This window comes from Pelophylax lessonae (assembly GCF_965119305.1).
Source record: "Pelophylax lessonae genome assembly, chromosome: 11".
NCBI lineage: Eukaryota > Metazoa > Chordata > Amphibia > Anura > Ranidae > Pelophylax > Pelophylax lessonae.
In genome coordinates, this window is record NC_138778.1 from 14,671,585 (window position 1) to 14,687,276 (window position 15,692).

A 15,692-nucleotide genomic window follows, 5' to 3' on the forward strand; every position below is an offset into this window, starting at 1 on the left:
TTGGTTACCCACTGGACAGTGGACCAAGTGGGGTCGAATTGCACCAGTCACTTTAATGCTAATTTCGTTATTATTGCACTTTATTCACCTAATATAGACCCTTTTTTTATTTATTTATTTATTTTTTTATTTACATAATTATTGAATTTAGTTGATTTTCCACCTTGTACCACATGCAGAGTATTTATAGAGATTTTTTTGTGATTTATCGATTCCTTTATAATATCAGTAACCACCTTTGTTGCACCATCACCTAGCACTTTGCTGCACTACAGCCACCTTGACACATTTATTGCTTTATATATTGGTAACCTCTGCAATACCAGAAAGCACTTGATTGGAATACCACTTGCCACTTTATTGCACTATTTGCACTTTTATATATTGTGTATATACTCTACTCAATGTGAGGTAATTTATGTAGCACTAACATGATTATGAGGTTTTATATATTTATTTACCATTAATTATACCATTTGTCACACCCTGAGTGGGATATTAACATAGGCAGTGCCATCTACCTCACACCCCCCATCTTTCATTTACTATATATCCCTTTCAAGGCTATATTTTAGGCCTGATCTTTATTCCGTAGCGTGAATTCCTTTACTTTATAAACTTTTTTTTTTTTTTTTTTTTATAGCAAAAAAAAAAAAAAACTAGCTCTGATTAAAGCTTTATTTGTGTGAAAAAAAATACCTTGGGCTGTGTACTTTCCAAAAAGGGGTAATTTGGGGGATATCTGTACCGACTTGGGCCTCAAGAATCAAGATAGAACCTCAGTACATCAGGATTGATGGATTTTTTTCAAAGATTTATACCATAGTTTGTGGACTTTCCTACAGGCTAAATAATAAACACAAATTTGGGTTATTTTCACCAAAATTTATGAAGAAAGATTATTTATTTGCAAAATTTTATAAAAGAAACTAAGAAAAACACTTTTTTTTATGGAAAAAAAAAAAAAAAAAACTAGCACTAATTAAAGCTTTATTTGTGTGAAAAAAAAAAAAATACCTTGGGCTGTTTACTTTCCAAAAAGGGGTAATTTGGGGGATATCTGTACTGACTTGGCATTTTTTGGTCTCAATAATCAAGATAGGACCTCAGTACATCAGGATTGATGGATTTTTCAGATATTTTTATACCATAGTTTGAGGACTTTCCTACAGGCTAAATAATAAACACAAATTTGGATTATTTTCACCAAAATATATGGTATGCAGGAGGAAACGGGGGATAGGTGGAATTTGGCCCATGACATACTAGAAGCTTTGATTGCTGTTTGTACATTGGGTTCTCCTGGTTTTAAGGCAACTGTGGAGCTCTGTAAAGTTTATGGAAGTATAAGCAGGTGCCTTTAGGGCTTGCCTTCAAATCCTGCTGCTGGCTTGTTGACGGGGACTAAGAAGAAAACAGGTTCACTTTAACCACTTAAGCCCCGGAGGATTTTACCCCCTTCCTGACCAGGGCCTATTTTGCGATTCGGCACTGCGTGACTTTAAGGGACAATTCGCGTTCATGCCACGCTGTACCTAAACAAATTTGACGTTCTTTTTTTCCCACAAACAGAGCTTTCTTTTGGTGGTATTTGATCACCTGTGCGATTTTTTTTTTTTTTTTGGATCATGCGCTATAAATAAAAAAAAAAAACGACAATTTTGCAAAAATAATATTTTTCACATTTTTTTATATGAAATTCCCCAAAAAAAATGTAAAAATCAAAATTTAACATTTTAGGCCATTTTTTTTTTTTTTTTACCATATGTTTTGTAAAAAAAAAAAAAAAAAAAAAAAAATCGCAAAAAGCGTATTTTGATTGATTTGCGCAAAAATTATTACGTTTACTAACAAAGGGAAAGATTTTTGTCATTTTTGTTGTTTTTTTTTTAACGCGTAATGGCGGCGATCTGTGATTTTTTTGCGGGACTGCGACATTGCGGTGGACAGATCGGACCCTTGACTGACATTTTTGACACTTTTGGGGTTACCAGTGACATTACTACAGTAATCAGTGCTATACATATGCACTGTTACTGTAAAAATGACACTGGCAGTGAAGGAGTAAACTGTATGCGAGAGGAAGGGGTTAAGTGTGTCCTAGGGGCGTGTTTCTAACTGTGATTGGCTGTGGCTTGATGTGTAAGAACTGTGATCAACGGTCCTACATAGTAGAACCATTTGATCACTATTCTTACACAGGGGAGAATGACAGGCGGCTTTGTTTACATTAGCCGCCTACCTTTCTCCCGCTGTCACGGACGATCGCGAGTGCCCACACGCGTGGGGGGGTCCGTGACCGAGTGGGAGCGCACATCCGGCGGCGCGCGCTCGCTCCCAAAACCCTTACAGCCTAGGGACGTAGCCCTACGTCGCTCTGCCTGTGAGGGGCTGACTGCCGACGTAAATCGTCGTGCGGCAGTCGGCAAGTGGTTAAGGACTTGTAGCTATCATAAAAAACAAATTGATACATACAAAAAAACTTAACTCCTGTAAAATGAATATTTCTACACAATTCCCAATTGGCTCCCTCTTGACACAAAGCTGCTCCCTCGTGGCAGGAAACCTCTCTAACCTAGATTGTGATTCTTACGAAGGCGTTCAATCCTAACACATAGAATGCAGTATAAAGGGGCTCGGTGAAGATGGCAGTGAAGGTGTGGAGGTGTTTGATGGGGTTACGCAATTCATAAAAGGATACTTTCCCTGCCTCATAGTCCACATAGACCCTGAATCTATTGCAGGAAATATTGTGAGATATTACAATTTCTTGTCTGTTATGTATAACCGAATACCGACTGTTGGAGGACTTAGACAAACACCAGGATTTGGCATTACACCCTAAATATGAAGGATCTCCTCTCCTATCAATAGACCCATAGGACACTCCCAACCTCCACTCCCCACACTCACTCATCTGCATTTCCCAGAAGTGTTGTCCTTTAGAAAAACACGGGGTGCCTAAAACTTGGGAACAGTCCTGGAATCTTCCTGGTGAGTACACATATGACGAACCTGGTGCTGGTTTTATCCAGCAGGCCTCTTTTCCATTCTCTGATAGACGTAGACTTTTAGCTGCTGTGCTGCCTTCAAGTTTGTAGGAACTGCATGGTAAGTGAGTATCTTTCTCCGCTGAGGTTATAATATCCGATAATTTAGAATATAATGTCTCTACCATCACAGTCTCATCCGGATTTCCTGTAGCATGGGATATTTTTGGATAGTCTTCTCCACGTCGAAGGATTATCCTTCCATTATCAAAAAAAGAATTTTTCTTCGATTCTTGTAAGATGATTAGGGAATCGGTCATGCCGCACAGCTCCCCAATGCGATGCATCTTCTTAAGCAACTCATCCATCTTTTTTTGTAGCTGCTGGATCTCCTCTGAGATGGAACAGGTCATCTGCTTTTCTTCTTTGGAGATCTTGGTGAGGACTCTTTTCTCCAGGGCATCCAGCTGGGTCCTGATGTCTCTAAAGATGGTAGTGACTCTCTCTCTTTTACCCGCTGCTTTATCTTGTGTGTATTTTAGGTGTGCATGCAATTCCTGAATTTTTTTCTCAGTTTCTGCTCTGCTAGACGTCGTAATCTGATGAAGCTTTCTTAGGTTTTGCTTCTCCTTCTTAGAGGCCTCATCCAGTGACACCACTTGATGTCCTTTGTGCTTTCCATCGAGCCTGCAGGTCACACAGATACAGGTAGAGTCCTTAGTGCAGTAGTACTTGAGGACCTCTTTGTGAGTGGGACATTTTCTGTTCTCCAGGGATGTGGTGGGATCCACCAAGACATGTTCTGAAGAATTTTTGTGTTTTTTTAAGTGTTTGTCGCATAGAGAAGCTTCACATAGCAGACAGGTCTTAACAGCAGGAACAGAAGAGTCACAATAAGTACAGGGAACCCCAGTACCTTTTGGAGTTGGTTCAGCAGGCAGAAATCGCTCAGCAATGTTACGGAGAGTTACGTTCCTCAGCAGGGCAGGCCTTTCCTGAAATTCTTCTCTGCACTCCGGACAGGAGTAAACCCCGGACACATCCTGCTTTTCCAGCACACGGTTAACACAGACCTTACAGAAGTTATGTCCACATCGCAGAGTTAGAGGATCCGTATAAATGCCGAGACAGATGGAGCAGTACAGCTCCTCTTTCACATCTACGGATGCCATTGTGACAAATACGCAGAAAAGAAAGTGAAACTTCTTTTTTGTTTTAGCTCGGAGGGCTGCACATTTCCTCATTCTTAGGTGTATCTTAAAGCGGTAGTATACTCAAAAAAAAAACCCTGCAAGACAAAAAGGAATAATGCATCACATACTAGCTCATTTTGAAATACTTACCTTAGAACGAAGCCCCGACACGAACCCCCGGACACCGCTGTGGGAGCGGACATGATCCCTTGGCGTCTCTTCCGGGTTCGGTGGCTCCGGCACTGTGAGTGGCCGGAGCCGCAATGACGTCACTCCCGTGCATGCGCGTGGGGAATTTACTTTCCGGCAACTTCCCGGCAAGGTCCATGATTTCAGCTGGCTGTCATGTCTCCCAGGTGTGTCTGCTGAGAGGGGAATCTCCCCACTGGCTCCATGGGAGGGTTCACATTGGACAGTGGAGGAAACCCAATCAGAGACACACTCAGGCCTGTATCTACCCCAGAAGGCAGAGTCTGCCACAGTGGATTCTGGTAGTGGGTATAGGTTCTGAGGGAACGCATGACGCAGCGTCTTTGGCGGGAAGCAGAGTCCCAGGAGGGAGAGTATGGCTGTCTCTCCTCCTGTCAGAGCAATCGGGTGTCTCGGGTGGCGGCCTGGGAACCCAAAGAGTGCGGAGCTGAGCTGCAGAGGGGATCCGGTGTGCCGAGAACCAGCGGAGAGAGAGAGAGAGAGAGGGGTCCACAAAGGTCGTGAGTACTGTGGACTGCCCCTGGGGGTCTTCCTAGTGTCAGAGGGGACCACTCCAGAGAAGGTTCTAGGGATCCAGGAGTCAGCTAGTGTAAAGGGGCTGCCTAGTCAGAGGACCCTGAAGTGTAAAGGGGGTACCCGTGGTTGGGCCCTGAAGTGTCAGCGTACAGTGTGTAGTGTACAGCGTTAAGAGTTGCAGCAGTACAAGTAGAGACAAGGAGCTACCTCAGCCAGTGAAGGGTTGGAGGGAGTTGTTCAGTGACTTTTGAGCTAAATCGAGTATCAGGAGTCAAGAGTTCTACAGTCCTGGAGCTTCTGACAACCGATGTGGCTGAGAAGCCGCTCGGCTGTCATTACAAGGAGCTGGAGGGGACGTCCCCCCCCCCCCTCCCGTGGCTCGCCTGGGTCTCCCGTCCCACCGGGAGACCCGGGCAACCAGCCTGCATGGCCGCCGAAGACCCGCATTCGGCTCTGATCGGGTCTCCATGCAAAAACCTGGAAGTGATGTAATGAGTGACGTCACTTCTGGGTACTTGGCGCCAGATTAAAACAAAATGACAGCATTCAAAACAGCCAAACTTGGCGTTTTGAATGCTTTTAAATGCAGAGGAGGGGTTTGGGGGTCTTCTAGACCCCCAGGTCCCTCCACAAGAATACCTGTCAAATTATATAAAAATATATTTTTTTTGTACGAAAATATTGGCCGATACCGATATGCATTGGCTAAAATATCGGTATCGGCAACTAAAAAAACGATATCGGTCGATCACTATCTTTAATTGACATGGATTACAGAGAAGTCGCCCCATTTCCATTGCATTGTCTACACCGTCAGCCACCAACTACCTACAAGTCCACCTTCCTCTCTTGCGATGGGACAGGCCGATGCAAAGCTTTGACCAATTGTACTCCCCTGCAGCAGCATGAAGGTCATTACTGGGCCCCTGGATGTACACCGGGCCCCAGGTTTCTGGTCTAGGTTGCCTCATGGATGATCCATCTCTGCCCTGTCAGTCAGCACTAGATGACACCTCGCACAGAATATCCCCTGTCCTCCAAATGGTCTCTCAATTCTTATTTCAGGAATTCTTTTCCACTTTTCCCTGCCTAAAGCCCTGTACACACGTACCGATTGTCGGCCGTAAATATTCGGCCGCCAACCGATCGGCCGATTGTAGGCTTGTTAGTATGATGCTTCCGACAGCCGACAGCGCATTTTCGGCCGAACAGAATCTGTCGTGCAGGCATTAAAATATTTGTTGGCCGTCACCAGAACGACCGATTGTTCGCCAGTCAGTACAGAATTCGGCCGACAGACAGCAGATTAGCAAGACTGGGCATGCTCAGAAAAGAAAAAAGACAAGGAAAGTTAACCATCACATGGCATCACTTCTGCAGTCGGCTGTTGTTGGCCGACAAAATTCGTGTGCAGTCTTTTGCAGTTTTCAACAGACACGACAGCCCTGGACAAAAGACGGCCGATCGTTCGGCCGACGATCGCTATGTCTGTACGGGGCTTAACCCTTCTAGATCAGGAATGTCTATCCTTGACACCTACCTACAGATTTATGATAGCTGATAACAGATTCAGCAGATCACAATTGTCCCTGTGCATTGACATTTGCAGAAATGGGTCATGTTTAACCACTTTAAGACCGGAAGGATTTGCCCCCTTAATGACCAGGCCACTGTTTTGAACTTGGCACTGAGTGAATTTAATGGACAATTGCGCGCTCGTGCGACTCTGTACCCAAACAAAATTTATGTCCTTTTTTTCCCCACAAATAGAGTTTTTTGGTGGTATTTGATCACCTGTGCGATTTTTTTTTTTTTTTTTTGCACTATAAACAAAAAAAGAGCGACAATTCTGAAAAAAATATATACAGTGGGTACGGAAAGTATTCAGACCCCCTTAAATTTTTCACTCTATGTTATATTGCAGCCATTTGCTAAAATCATTTAAGTTCATTCTTCTTCCTCATGAATGTACACATAGCACCCCATACTGACAGAAAAACACAGAATTGTTGACATTGTTGCAGATTTATTAAAAAAGAAAAACTGAAATATCACATGGTCCTAAGTATTCAGACCCTTTGCTCAGTATTTAGTAGAAGCCCCCTTTTGATCTAATACAGCCAGGAGTCTTTTTGGGAAAGATGCAACAAGTCTTTCACACCTGGATTTGGGGATCCTCTGCCATTCCTCCTTGCAGATCCTCTCCAGTTCTGTCAGGTTGGATGGTAAACGTTGGTGGACAGCCATTTTTAGGTCTCTCCAGAGATGCTCAATTGGGTTTAAGTCAGGGCTCTGGCTGGGCCATTCAAGAACAGTCACGGAGTTGTTGTGAAGCCACTCCTTCGTTATTTTAGCTGTGTGCTTAGGGTCATTGTCTTGTTGGAAGGTAAACCTTCGGCCCAGTCTGAGGTCCAGAGCACTCTGGAGAAGGTTTTTGTCCAGGATATCCCTGTACTTGGCCGCATTCATCTTTCCCTCGATTGCAACCAGTCGTCCTGTCCCTGCAGCTGAAAAACACCCCCACAGCATGATGCTGCCACCACCATGCTTCACTGTTGGGACTGTATTGGACAGGTGACAAGCAGTGCCTGGTTTTCTCCACACATACCGCTTAGAATTAAGGCCAAAAAGTTCTATTTTGGTCTCATCAGACCAGAGAATCTTATTTGGAGTCCTTCAGGTGTTTTTTAGCAAACTCCATGCGGGCTTTCATGTGTCTTACACTGAGGAGAGGCTTCCGTCGGGCCACTCTGCCATAAAGCCCCGACTGGTGGAGGGCTGCAGTGATGGTTGACTTTCTACAACTTTCTCCCATCTCCTGACTGCATCTCTGGAGCTCAGCCACAGTGATCTTTGGGTTCTTCTTTACCTCTCTCACCAAGGCTCTTCTCCCCCGATAGCTCAGTTTGGCCGGACGGCCAGCTCTAGGAAGGGTTCTGGTCGTCCCAAACGTCTTCCATTTGATGATTATGGAGGCCACTGTGCTCTTAGGAACCTTAAGTGCAGCAGAAATCTTTTTGTAACCTTGGCCAGATCTGTGCCTTGCCACAATTCTGTCTCTGAGCTCTTCAGGCAGTTCCTTTGACCTCATGATTCTCATTTGCTCTGACATGCATTGTGATCTGGAAGGTCTTATATAGACAGGTGTGTGGCTTTCCTAATCAAGTCCAATCAGTATAATCAAACACAGCTGGACTCAAATGAAGGTGTGGAATCATCTCAAGGATGATCAGAAGAAATGGAAAGCACCTGAGTTAAATATATGAGTGTCACAGCAAAGGGTCTGAATACTTAGGACCATGTGATATTTTAGTTTTTCTTTTTTAATAAATCTGCAACAATGTCAACAATTCTGTGTTTTTCTGTCAGTATGGGGTGCTATGTGTACATTCATGAGGAAGAAGAATGAACTTAAATGATTTTAGCAAATGGCTGCAATATAACAAAGAGTGAAAAATTTAAGGGGGTCTGAATACTTTCCGTACCCACTGTATATTTTTCACATTCTGCTATATAACATTCCCAAAAAAAAAAAATTAAAAATCAAAATTTTTTAACATTTTAGGCCAATTTGTTTTCGGCTACATATTTTTGGTAAAAAAAAAAAATCACAATAAGCGTATTTTGGTTTGCGCAAAAGTTATTGTGTCTACAAAAATACGGGAAAGATTTGTCATTTTTTTTTTCTACTAGTAAAGGCGGCGAGCCGCGATTTTTTTTTTTTTTTGCGGATCTGTGACATTGCGGCGGACAGATCGGACCCCTATTTGACATTTTTGACACTTTTGGGGGGACCAGTGACATTACTACAGTAATCAGTGCTAAAAAATATGCACTGTTACTGTAATAATGACACTGGCAGGGAAGGGGTTAACATTTTGGGTGATCAAGGGGTTAAATGTGAGCCTAGGGGAGTGATTCTAACTGTGGGGGGGGCGTGGCTTGTGAAATTACCAAAGAGACCTGTGATCCTATATAGAAGGATCACAGGCACTCTGTGATCATTCCAGAGAGAAGAACGGTCAGCTATGTTTACAACAGCCGACCGTTCTTCTCTCTCATCGGGGAGTGATCGCGGGTGTCAGACGGCAATCAGAACCGCCTTCCCCCGTTCATCCGCTTCCCTGCTGCCGAGTGGGGGGGGGAGTGCGCCGGCGGCGGCAAACGCTCGCCCCCTAGCTTCCCGCACGTGACCAAAGTAGGTCTACGCCGGTTTGCGCAGGAAAGCCACCCCGCCGCAGTAAAAATGCGGCGGGTGGTCGGGAAGCAGTTAAAGCGGTTGTAAACCCGAAAATGAAAAAAAAAAAAAACCTGCAAGACAAAGCCATAATGAGCTAGTATGCATCGCATACTAGCTCATTATGCTTACTTACCTAGAACGAAGCCCCGACACGGACCCCCGGACATCGCTGCGGGCGCCGCCATGATCCCTCTGCGTCTCTTCCAGGTTCGGCGGCTCCGGCGCTGTGATTGGCCGGAGCCGCGATGACGTCACTCCCGTGCATGCGCGTGGGAGTGATTTTCCGGCAAGCTGCCGGCTAGGAAAACTGAAGGTCCCCCCGGCCATGCCGGTTTAGGAGATATTAATTATACCTACAGGCATGCCTTATTATAGGCTTACCTGTAGGTAAAAGTGTCAAAAAGCGGGATACTACCCGGCCTGGAATGCTAGCAGGGCAAGTTTACCCAGCAGGGTGTTCGTAACCAGGAGGAATTCATATCCCAATAGGATGTTCTCACATAGGCCCCCTGTTGTGAGGTATGGGGGGTGGAAGAGCCTCAGATAAGACCTCCTGGGGAGTTTATACCAACATCAAAAGGCCAGCTGTTACTTAAAGATGACCTGGATCAAAACCAGTGATTCATGGACGAATGGCGCCCCTAGTGGAGGCTACAGCATGCTACCTGGAAAGATGGGCAAGAGGAGAAATACTTCCCGTGGATTAGGAAGGACGGCCTCTTATGGATTTTCATTTGGCAAGCGGACCGTGGGTGTGTGGGATGTGTCTGAGTGGACTTTAACAGCAGTCGCCAGCTAGAATTATTTATCTTCTTTTTTCTCCCCCCCCCCCCCCCCCCCCATTGAGCCCAGCTGAGAGATACCAAATATGGAGGATGAACATATGCTTGTTTTGTTTTTTATGCTCTGCAGTATTCTTTTAGTGTTTTATGTTAGCATTTCCACTTTCTTTATAATAAATTAGATCCTTGCTTATTTAACCACTTCTGGACCGGGCCTTTTTCTGACACTTGTTGTTTACAAGTTAAAATCTGTTTTTTTTTTTTTTTGCTAGGAAACTACTTAGAACCCCGTACCTTGTATATATATATATATATATATTTAGCAGAGACCCTAGAGAATAAAATGGAGATCATTGCAATATATTTTTTATCACACTGTATTTGCACAGCGGTCTTACAAACGCAATTTGTTTTTGGAAAATATACATTTTTCTAATTTAAAAAAAATAAAAAAAAACAGTAAATCCAATTTTTTTCTATAATGTGAAAGGTAATGTTACGTCGAGTAAATAGATAACCAACATGTCATGCTTCAAAATTGCGCACGCTCGTGGAATGGCGACAAACGTTGGTACATAAAAATCCCCATAGGTGGCATTTTAATAATTTTTACAGGTTACCAGTTTAGAGTTACAGAGGAGGTCTAGGGTTCAAATTATTGCTCTTGCTCTAACGATCACGGCAATATCTTACATGTGTGGTTTGAACACCGTTAACATATGTGAGTGGGACTTGCGGATGCGTTCGCTTCTGCCTGAGCTAACGGGGACAGGGCGCTTTAATTTTTTTTTTCTCCTATTTTATTTTATTTTTACACTAAAAAGCATTTTTGATCATTTTTATTCCTATTACAAGAAATGTAAACATCCCTTTAAAATGAAATAAGCAGGACAGGTCCTCTTTAATGTGAGATCTGGAGTCAAAAAGACCTCATATCTCACATCTACACTAAAAAAGAAAAAGAAAAAAAAAAAATATTTTTTTTTTCCAGGATGAAAAAACAAAATGGGCTTTTTAAATCAGTTGCTAGGAAGCAACGTATGACGTCGCTCTGGTCCTCCAAGGCCATAGAGTGGGGGCCATCTTGCCCTCACTTGACTTCCTGCCTGAGAGGTGAGCAGACCAGATCATTTTCCCCTCTACCGGCGGGTCCTCTCATGACCTCTCCCGCCGCCCATAAGGGAGATCCCGCCTCTGGGACCACCCTTATGTTAAAGAGGACCACCCACCATTTAAAAAAAAAGAATATCGGGGTTATGGTAGCTATCTGGTAAGTAACCTCAAAGTACCAACGTAAATACACAGTGGGCGGTCCGTAAGTGGTTAAGCAGTGTGTTTATTTCATAGCTAGCATTATTACTGTACCCTCACCATTCACCTTATCAGAGAATTGATAGACTAGCTAACTATAGGAATAGACAAGATAATACATATTTATAATAAATAGCGGAGATCCGAAACCACTTCAGATTTATTTCAGTGACTAATTAAAGAATAAAAGTAAAAGCTCGCCAAACATTATACAATTTCCTTTAGATTTACCTTCAACTATGTAGTGCAAGGACCTGCCTGATTACATACAAATTTGCAAAGTGTTTGCGTTTGACCTCATATTATATGATGTTGGTAAATCTAAAGAAAAATTGTACAAGATAATTGTATAATGTATGGCCAACCTTATGTACAGAGGATGATCGTATCAGGGTTTGCAACTGCACATGTAATGAAAAAAGCAAATACAAAAACAGAATACTACAAATATTTATTTTTGGTTCGAAAGAAAAAATATATATATATATATATAAATATAATTTTTAACAAAATTCACACATCGGCAAAAGGATTTTTTTATTTTCAAAAAGTGACATTATTTCCAGCCCTTTGACAGTTATTTTCAAATCCATTGTCTCTCCACTGAAAATTAAAGAACTTTTGGGTTGAAACTTTCTGAATTTGGACTTTTTATATAGATAGCATACTATTGAGATATTTTAATAGGGATTAAACAACTATGTCTTATAAAATATAAACTTTCCAGGAGTTTATTTTTTATTTTTTTTAAAGGATACAGAATGAAACAACAAGAAAAAAAGTTACATTTTCAATGTTAGCTATGAATTGTAGCCTCAAATTAGGTGTCTCCACTCTTATTTAGAGCTGTTGTTGTTAATAAATAATAATAATAATAAATTATTAAAATTATTATTATTATTTCCAGCTTGTAAAACCTGTGCCAATACTCTTGAATCTTGAACTGCCAACTGAAAACTCTAAAAACCGGCTTCCAGTGGAAGTGCCTTGGCCTTGGCCTACTGGCTGAAAACCAAAGGAGGAAGCAGAATTGCCTTTTCTACAGAACAGATGTATATTACATTTTTGTGCCACCAATGCTCACCATTACCAGCCAGAAGACACCCTAAAGAAGGTATATAGAAATAAGGGGTGCACTTGGAATTGTACAACTTTGCTTGTGTTTGTATAATGCATTCTCTGGGTTTGGAGTACTTGTGGAGCTCTGCAGGGATTGTGAAGGAACCAGCAGGTACCACTGAGGTCTGCTTTTCATGTCTGCTGCCAGTTCAGTAAATTGCAAGTGATCAAGATGAAAAAACATTATTTTAAAGAGGAAGTAAACCCTCCTCTGCAAGTTGTACCTATAGGTGATCCTATGATAACGCTTAACTATAGGTACTGTAAATATCTCCTAAACATGCACCGTTTAGGAGATATTTACCTTACATGCAGCCAGTGACGTCACTGGCGCATGCGCTCTGAAGGAGCGGCCGCTGGTGCCGTTCCTTCAGAGCCCCGTGCCGTGACCATCGGCTCCCGCGCGCGTGCGCGGGAGTGATGTCACCGCGGCTCTGGCCAATCAGATGGCCGGATGCCGCAATCCCGGAAGATGGGCCGCTGAACATGTCGCCCGTCAGAGGTAAGCAGGCGGCACGGCGGGGGCTCGTTCTAAGGTAAGTATTTCGTAATGAGATAGTATGCGATGCATACTAGCTTATTATGTGTTTCTCTTTCAGGGTGAGAAAAAAAAAAAACAAATTTGGGTTTACAACCTCTTTCAGTCCCCGTTCACACTGAGGCGACCTGGTCGCCTCACAGGTCGCCGTAGGTCGCCTTCCATAGGGAAGCTGCGGACCCGTTCTAATAGGAGCGACACAAGTCGCTCCGACTTAGAAAAAGGGTCCGGAGCTTCTTTGGGGCGACCTGGAGGCGACCGCCATAGACTTCAATGTTATGACGTCTGTGCCGGCCGCTCCGAGGTCGCGGCGCGCTGCTTGCACCGCGACCTCGGAGGTCGCCCCGGGAAGTAGCGTCGCTTGTATGTGAACGGGGCCTAAAGGCCTTGTAACCATAACACAAAAACATGTGGATACTGTAAAGTTATCGATTCTAAACAATTCCCAATTGGCTCCTATGGGACAAGGTTCCTTCTCTCAATGCATGAGCACTCCTAATCTATGTTGTGATTTTTATAAAGGCATTGGATCCAAACACATAGAATGCAGCATAAAGGGGCTCGGTGAAGGTGGCAGTGAAGGTGTGGAGGTGTTTCATGGGGTTACACAATTCATAAAAGGATACTTTCCCTGCCTCATAGTCCACATAGACCCTGAATCTATTGCAGGAAATTCCTTGAGATACAATAGTTTCTTGTCTGTCATGTATAACTGAATACAGATTGTTGGAAGACTTAGACAAACACCAGGACTTGGCATTACACCCCAAATATGAATGATCTCCTTTCCTATCAATAGATCCATAGGACACTCCTATCCTCCATGATCCACTGTCACTCATCTGCGTCTCCCAGAAGTGTTGCCCTAAAGAGAAACACGGGGTGCCTAAAACTTGGGAAGAGTCCTGGAATCTTCCTGGTGAGTCAACATAGGACGAACCTGGCGCTGGTTTTATCCAGAAGGCCTCTTTTCCATTCAGGGATAGACGTAGACTTTTAGCTGCTGTGTTGTCGTCAAGTTTGTAGGAATTGCACAGTAAGTAAATCTTTCTCTCCGCTGAGGTTATAATATCAGATAATTTAGCATGTAATGTCTCTACCATCACGGTCTCATCCGGATTTCCTGTAGTATTGAATATTTTTGAATACTCTTCTCCACTTTCATGATCTTTCTGTCCAACGTCAAAAAAATTATTTGTTTTTGATTCCTGTATGACAGTTAGAGCATCGGTCAAGCCACACAGCTCTTCAATGCGATGCATCTTCCCAAGCAACTCGTTCATCTTTATTTCCAGCTGCTGAATCAGATCGGAGATGGAACAGGTCATCTGCTTTTCTTCTTTGGAGATTTCGGTGAGGACTCTTTTCTCCAGGGCATCTAGTTGGGTCCTGAGGTCAGTAAAGAGGGCATTGACTCTCTTTCTTTTTACAGCTGCTTTATCTTGTGTGCATTTCATTTTTGCATGCAATTTCTGTATTTGTTTCTCAGTTTCGGCTCTGCTAGAGGTTATACTCTGATGAACCTTCCTCAGGTTCTGCTTTTCCCTCTCCGAGGCCTCATCCAGTGACTCCACTTGATGTCCTTGGTGGTTTCCATCCAGCCTGCAGGTCACACAGATACAGGTAGAGTCCTTAGTGCAGTAGTATTTGAGGACCTCTTTGTGAGTGGGACATTTTCTGTTCTCCAGGGACGTGGTGGGATCCACCAATACGTGTTCTGGTGAAGTTCTGTGTTTTCCTAAGTGTTTTCCGCATAGAGAAGCCTCACAGTGCAGACAGGTCTTTACCGCAAGAACAGAAGAATCACAATAAGTACAGAAGACCCCAGTCTTTTCCTGAGCTGCCTGAGCAGATAGAAAACGCTCAGCTATGTTACGGAGAGTTACGTTCCTCAGCAGGGCAGGCCTTTCCTGAAATTCTTCTCTGCACTCTGGGCAGGAGTAAATGCCGGGCCCATCCTGCGTGTCCAGCACATGGTTAATACAGACCTTGCAGAAGTTGTGTCCACATCGTAGAGTTACAGGATCGGTAAATATGCCGAGACAGATGGAGCAGTAAAGCTCGTCTCTCACATCTAGATAGGCCATCACGACAAAGACCCAGAAACGAAAGTGAAACTTCCTTTTCAGATTAGAATGCTGCTCCTTTCCTCATCCTTGGCTGTAGCCACGAGTGCCTGCAGGACATATATTACTGTGTTAGTGTCAGAGAACAAAGTTCATGGAAAGATTAACCTCTTCATGAAGGAAAAGAATGATAATATTTTATGCTTTCGTTTTTTTCCCTATTACAGTGCATTGCGAAGGTATTCGGCCCCCTTGAACTTTTCGACCTTTTGCCACATTTCAGGCTTCAAACATAAAGATAGAAAACTGTAATTTTTTGTGAAGAATCAACAACAAGTGGGACACAATCATGAAGTGGAATGAAATTTATTGGATATTTCAAACTTTGTTAACAAATAAAAAACTGAAAAATTGGGCGTTCAAAATTATTCAGCCCCTTTACTTTCAGTGCAGCAAACTCTCTCCAGAAGTTCAGTGAGGATCTCTGAATGATCCAATGTTGACCTAAATGACTAATGATGATAAATAGAATCCACTTGTGTGTAATCAAGTCTCCGTATAAATGCACCTGCACTGTGATAGTCTCAGAGGTCCGTTTAAGAGCATCATGAAGAACAAGGAACACACCAGGCAGGTCCGAGATACTGTTGTGGAGAAGTTTAAAGCCGGATTTGGATACAAAAAGATTTCCCAAGCTTTAAACATCCCAAGGAGCACTGTGCAAGCG

General features: G+C 43.2%; 2 protein-coding genes across 2 annotated transcripts; both read right to left on the minus strand.

Moving 5' to 3' along the window:
• Positions 1–2,532: 2,532 nt before the first annotated feature.
• LOC309566165 (E3 ubiquitin/ISG15 ligase TRIM25-like) lies at positions 2,533–4,162 on the minus strand (the record flags this gene model as incomplete). The annotated part of the gene is made up of 1 exon (XM_082271231.1): positions 2,533–4,162. One exon carries the CDS (start codon positions 4,160–4,162, stop codon positions 2,576–2,578), a length of 1,587 nt encoding a protein of 528 aa, XP_082127357.1. The 3' UTR covers positions 2,533–2,575.
• A 9,126-nt stretch (positions 4,163–13,288) lies between these two features.
• On the minus strand, positions 13,289–14,991 carry LOC309566164 (E3 ubiquitin/ISG15 ligase TRIM25-like). The gene has a single exon (XM_082271230.1). It carries the CDS (start codon positions 14,984–14,986, stop codon positions 13,400–13,402), a length of 1,587 nt encoding a protein of 528 aa, XP_082127356.1. The 5' UTR covers positions 14,987–14,991; the 3' UTR covers positions 13,289–13,399.
• Positions 14,992–15,692: the final 701 nt, after the last annotated feature.